This window comes from Carcharhinus amblyrhynchos, chromosome 28, assembly GCF_965287045.1.
Source record: "Carcharhinus amblyrhynchos chromosome 28, sCarAmb.v2.hapA, whole genome shotgun sequence".
NCBI lineage: Eukaryota > Metazoa > Chordata > Chondrichthyes > Carcharhiniformes > Carcharhinidae > Carcharhinus > Carcharhinus amblyrhynchos.
Window position 1 is genome coordinate 17183418 of NC_137351.1, and position 6518 is coordinate 17189935.

The window sequence follows — 6518 nt, forward strand, 5'->3', positions numbered from 1 at the left end:
TTCACAACTCTCTGGGTTAGAGAATTCCAGATTCACAATCGTCTCAATGAAGAAATTTTCCCTCATCTTATTAAGTGGTCCATCACTAATTCTGAGACTGTGTTTCGGTGTTCTAGATTCCTGAGAAAACATTTTCCCTATTCTGTTAAGCTGTTAAAACTTTTATGTTTCATTGAGAATCAGCTCTCGTTTTTCTAAACTGGAAGAAACATTGGACTAGTCTACTCAATTTCCCCTCATAAAACAATTCCCTCAACTCAGGAATTGGTCTGGTGAATCTCTAAGCCAAGTGTTAGGTACAAAGATTAAAACTGTCCACAGAACAGGCACAGTGTCTCAAACCAGAAATCACAGGAATGAGGCTGTGTAGGAATTTGGATCTTGTCAGATTTTCAGGTTGGGTGGTTTGGCCAAGCTGGATTGGTTGGAGTCAAGAGCCACTTGGAATGTGGAAAAAGACTGGTGCAAAAGTAGTGAAGCTTGTAACTAGTCCAGCTCTACCTAATGTCCAATGCTGCACCCAGTTGAGTTATCTGGTTAAATTTAAAAGAAATATACCACCAAAATTGATGCATGGCACATTCTAAGAATGTCTGGTTTTTGGCCAAATGGATTTAAGATACAGTATCTGTACTCTGGGTGTGGCTTCACCAACACCCCAGTAAAACTTTTGACCCCATTACACAAACCCCTTAATAGTAAAGGTTAACACCCGCATCCATCTCTGTTTTGTAGTTTAGGGCATCAGTGAGAGACGTCAGCCCATAATTTATTTTTGTTGAGTGTTTGAATTGGTTTGTGACCTGTAATGACATGGACTGTTTCACCTGTTTGTTATATTATATAATTAAAGTCACAACCATGAATTTTATATTTTGGATCATAAACTGCTTTGATAGTTTAGATTAACTGGTTTAGTAGAGTAGCAGAATCAGCAGTTAGAGAACCCTCGAATGCTGACAAGCAATTTTCATGCCAGCTCAAATGTTTCAAGATTCAAGGACAGTCTGTCCCTAAAACAAATCCCAGAACAGAACCCAATAAAACCAGCCTTCAGACCTCAAAAAAAGTCCCCTTTAAGTGATTATAAGGGAGTAATCTAATCTCGTTCAGATTGTGGTTATAAACCTGGTTTCGTGTCCATTTTGATTTTGGATTAACTATTTATTAGCCTGGATGTGAGTTCCAACCACAGCACCGCGTTCTTTCCAATACACTGAGAAACAGTTGGGAAAGTGCCCGAATGTATTGAATGAAATAAGGAAAGTTGCATTCGGAGCAAAGGGTCCAATTTGAGGAGCTGGATCCGAAGTGGTGGTGCACTGTTAAATCCAGTGAAAACTTTGTTTATCGTCTGATATATTGATGGCCTGGTGATGCAATATCATTTTCTGTTCTGGTGCCATCAGGTGATCAGTATGAATCGTACATACATATATAAATCATATACATCACGAATCAGATACATACATAAAGAGCAAGAGGGTAGCCAGGGAGAGGATTGGCCCACTCAAGAACAAGGGAGGGAATCTATGCGTGAAGCCAAAGGAAATGGGCGAGATATTAAATGAGTATTTTGTGACGGTATTCACCAAAGAGAAGGACTTGGTGGATGATGAGTCTGGGAAAGGATGTGTAGATAATTTGAGTCATGTTGAGATCAAAAAGGAGGAGGTATTGGGGTTCTTGAGAAACATTAGATAGATAAGTCCCCAGGGCCTAATGGGATATACCCCCGAATTATGAGAGAGGCAAGGGAGGAAATTGCTGGGGCCTTGAGAGAAATCTTTGTATCCTCACTGGCTATAGGGGAGGTCATGATTTGGAGATGCCAGCGTTGGACTGGGGTAAACACAAAAAGAAATCTCACAAAACCAGGTTAAAGTCTAACAAGTTTATTTGGTAGCAAAAGCCACCAGCTTTCAGAGCACTCACCGCTCCTTCGTCAGGTGAGTGGGATTTCAGTTCACAAACAGGACATATAAAGACACAAACTCAATTTACAAAATAATGGTTGGAATGCGAGTCTTTACAGTAATCAAGTCTTAAAGGTAGAGACAGTCTGAGTGGAGAGAGGGTTAAGCACAGGTTAAAGAAATGTGTATTGTCTCCAGGCGGGACAGTTAGTGAGATTTTGCAAGCTCAGGCAAGTCATGGGGATTAGAGATAGTGTGACATGAACCCAAGATCCCAGTTGAGGCCGTCCTCATGCATGTGGAATTTGGCTATCAATCTTTGTTCAGCGACTGTATGCTGTCGTGTGTCATAAAAGCCACCACAGAGGACGCTTACCAAAGATTAGAGGCCGAATGCCCGTGACCGCTAAAGTGTTCCCCAACAGGAAGAGAACACTCTTGTTTGCTGATTGTCGAGTGATGTTTATTCATCTGTTGTCGTAACGTCTGCACGGTCTCCCTAGTGTACCATGCCTTGGGACATCCTTTCCTGCAGTGTATCAGGTAGACAACGTTGGCTGAATTGCAAGTGTATGTACCATGTACCTGGTGGATGGTATTCTCACGTGAGATGATGGCATCTGTATCGATGATCATGCATGTCTCGCAGAAGTTGCTATGGCAGGGTTATGTGGTGTCGTGGTCACTGTTTTCCTGAAGGCTGGGTAGTTTGCTGCGGACAATGGTCTGTTTGAGGTTGTGCGGTTGTTTAAAGAAGTGGGGGTGTGGGATTAGCCTTGGCAAGATGTTTGTCTTCATCAATGACATGTTGAAGGCTCCAGAGGAGATGGTGTAGCTTTTCTAGTCCAAGGAAGTACTGGATGATGAAGGGTACTTTGTCCACCGTATCCCGTGTTTTCTTCTGAGGAGGTCAGTGTGGTTTTTCGCTGTGGCACGTTGGAACTGTCGATTGATGAGTCGAGTGCCATATCCTGTTCTTATGAGGGCATCCTTCAGCGTCTGGAGGTGTCTGTTGTGATCCTCCTCATCAGAGCAGATCCTGTGCATACGGAGGGCTTCTCCGTATGGAATGGCTTCTTTGCCCTGTTTGTGAACTGAAATCCCACTCACCTGATGAAGGAGCAACGAGCGCTCCAAAAGCTAGTAGCTTTTGCTACCAAATAAATTTGTTGGACTTTAACCTGGTGTTGTAAGACTTCTTACTGTGCTTACCCCAGTCCAACACCGACATGTTCCTCAGGGATCAGTGCTGGGATCTTTGCTGTTTCTAATATATATATAAATGATTTGAAGGAAAATGTAACTGGATTGATTAGTAAATTTGCGGACGACACAAAGGTTGGTGGATTTGTGGATAGCAATGAGGATCATCAGAGGTTACAGCAGGATATAGATCAGTTGGAGACTTGGGCGGAGAGATGGCAGATGGAGTTTAATCCGGACAAATGTGAGGTAATGCATTTAGGAAGATCTAATACAGATAGGAATATACAATAGATGGCAGAACCCTTAAGAGTATTGATAGGCAAAGGGATCTGGGTGTACAGGTACACAGGTCACTGAGGGTGGCAATGCAGGTGGAGAAGGTAATCAAGAAGGCATACAGCACGCTTGCCTTCATCGGCCGGGGTATTGAGTTTAAAAATTGGCAAGTCATGTTGCATCTTTATAGAACCTTGGTTAGGCTGCACTTGAAATATAGTGTTCAATTCTGGTTGCCACATTACCAGAAGGATGTGGAGGCTTTGGAGAGGGTACCGAAAAGATTTACCAGGATGTTGCCTGATATGGAGGGCATTAGCTATGACAAGAGGTTGGAGAAATTCAGTTTGTTCTCACTGGAGCGACAGAGGTTGAGGGGAGACCTGACAGAAATCTACAAGATTATGAGAGGCATGGACAAAGTGGATAGTCAGAAGATTTTTCCCAGGGTGGAAGAGCCAATTACTAGGGGGCATTGGTTTAAGGTGCGAGGGGCAAGGTTTAAAGGAGATGTATGAGGCAGATTTTTTACACAGAGAGTAGTGAGTGCCTGGAACTCGTTGCTGAGGGAAATAGTGGAAGTGGATACAGTAGGGACTTATAAGGCGTGTCTTGACAAGTACATGAATAGGATGGGAATAGAGGGATATGGTGCCCGGAAGAGTAGTAGGTCTTAGTTAAGTCAGGCAGCTTGATCGGTGCAGGCTTGGAGGGCCAAAGGGCTTGTTCCTGTGCTGTAATTTTCTTTGTCCTGTGTTCTTTGATTTTGTCAGTGATCTTTGCTACTAAATTTGTGAACTTGTAATCTTTTGCAGGATCTTATGGTGAAATGGCCAAATCTAAGAGAATTTTTTAAAAGTTCCTTTACGGGCTGTGTGTGTTGCTGGCTAGATCAGAATTTATTGCCCATCCCTAGTTGCCTCTTGAGAAGGTGGTGATAAGCTGCCTTCTTGAGCCACTGCAGTCCCTGTGGTGTAGGTACACCCACTGTGTTGTTAGGGAGGGAATTCCATGATTTTGACCCAGTGACAGTGAAGGAACGTCAGTATTTTTCCAAGTCAGGATAGTGAATGACTTGGAGAAGAACCTCCAGATGTGGTGTTCCCAGATATCTGCTGCCTTTACCTTTCGAGATGGTAGCGGTTATGGGTTTGTAAGGTGCTGCCTGAGGAACCTCTGAGAGTTTCCGCTGTGCATTTTGTAGATATAGACACAGCTGCCACTGTGTTAGCGGTGGAAAGACTGAATGTTTGTGGATGAGGTAGCAATCAAGTGGACTGCTTTGTCCTGGATGGTGTTGAACTTCTTGAGTGTTGTTGAAGCTGCACCCTTCCAGGCAAGTAGAAAAGGGGTTAGGGATGAGTTTCTCTCTGCAAGATTCCTAGCCTTTGACCTGCCCTGTCGCTACAATATTTACATGGTTAGTCCAGTTCAGTTTCTGATCAGTGGTAACCCCAGGATGTTGATCGTGGATTAACAACATTTACTGTCTTTGCAAAGAAGGACATTATTGTTAATTGAAGATGTACCATCTATTTACTGTCATCCTCTTCCTCTTTATCCAACCTCTTTTGGAAGGCTTTTGCTTTTAGCATTTACTTTTGAACAAATTTATAAAGGAATGTATTTTTTTTGTTGCCTTAATTACCAACAAGCAATTTGGATTTCTTTGTTTTGTGACATTAAAGAGTAACATTTCTTTTGTAATTCTAGGCTGGATTCTCTGCAGCCCCTGCTCGTGCAGTCTCAGCTGTCAAGAATATCAATCTGCCAGAGATCCCACGCAACATCAAAGTTTCAAATCTATCTCCATTTGTGTAAAAGGACATTATCATATTAACAATACCTGGTTTGATCATCCATGGCATTCACCTGTAAATGCTAAGAGCTTTCATCTCATCAGCTTTTGATGGGAAGGTTATTCTTGTAAGTGTTATAATGGCTTCTGGTGGTTTTCTCTCTGAATCCTTCTAACTGTATCAACCCTAACTTGAGACACAAACCCTGACTCCATTTACATTGAACACCTACCTGCACAGCTTGCACTACAGACAGGATTATTCTCAGCCTTTGGCCAGGGCCATTCCCTTTGCTAGGCTGATCTCTAGAGCAGGCACCAAGACTCCAAACTGTTACTCAGCTTCAAATGAAGGCGGTTGCCAACTACTCACATGACAAATAGCAAGGGACAATTTAACAGCCCCTACTGTGATCTTGCTGTGATGATACAAATAGACTTTCTCTGAATTCCTCAAATGCTCACTGACCAAAGGGAGATTTTATCCTCCTGTGTCCTTGTTGCTGGAAGAAAAATAATATATTTTCTTTCAGCTGTGAACAGGATGGAAACTCCCTCAGCCAGGCAATAATTCCCCTTCAGGTGGAAGCTTTAATATAAATCTGTCTGAAATTTGAAATATCGACAATTAAAATGCTTTCCATTTACCAAATTGTTTGTAGTTATATATTTGTTTCACTTTTAAGTGGGTCTTTCTGAGCTGGAATGTAACTCCTGTTAAAGGAAGAAGGGACAGAATTTCTTGACTTACTGCCCTCCAAATTGGACAAAGTAAGTAATTTTGCAAAGAGCCTATTATCATTTAAGCAGTGTGTCTGTGTGTGTGTGAGAGAGAGAGAAAGGAAATCTATTTAATGAATTGTCATAAAGCAAAATCAGTAATGACTGATTTTGACTTATTATTTGGCTTTCTTTCCTGGCCTTTTAGTTCAGTTTATGTCTTAACACAATCCAGATGTTCTTTTTACAATGGGATCCTGATCCAACTGTCTATGTCTGCAGAGAATTCCAGTTTTTCTAAGTTCAGGGTTCTCTTCCTTGTTGACTAAAATTTATCTTGGATATGTGTTAATGGTAGTAACATGCCACAAGCGAATGCGGGAGTGCTCGTCACTGCAAAGGCTGTGGGCCCTGACAACGCTCCAGCAATAGTACTGAAGACATGATCCAGACCTTGCCACTCCCTTAGCCAAGCAGTTCTAGTACGCTTACAACACTGACATCTACCTGGGAAAATTTGCCTGGGCATGTTCAGTCCACAAAAAGCAGGACAAAACCAATCCAGCCAATTATTGCACCATCAATCTACTCTCAATCATCAG

General features: G+C 42.3%; 1 protein-coding gene across 1 annotated transcript in view; it reads left to right on the forward strand.

The window, feature by feature from the left end:
- ap3s2 (adaptor related protein complex 3 subunit sigma 2) overlaps positions 1–5848 on the forward strand; it is a 56943-nt gene extending 51095 nt beyond the window's left edge. The window contains exon 6 of the mRNA XM_080214316.1: positions 5112–5848. Coding sequence (XP_080070442.1) covers positions 5112–5219 — 108 coding nt within the window. The 3' untranslated portion in view covers positions 5220–5848. The remainder of the gene's footprint in view (positions 1–5111) is intronic.
- Positions 5849–6518: the final 670 nt, after the last annotated feature.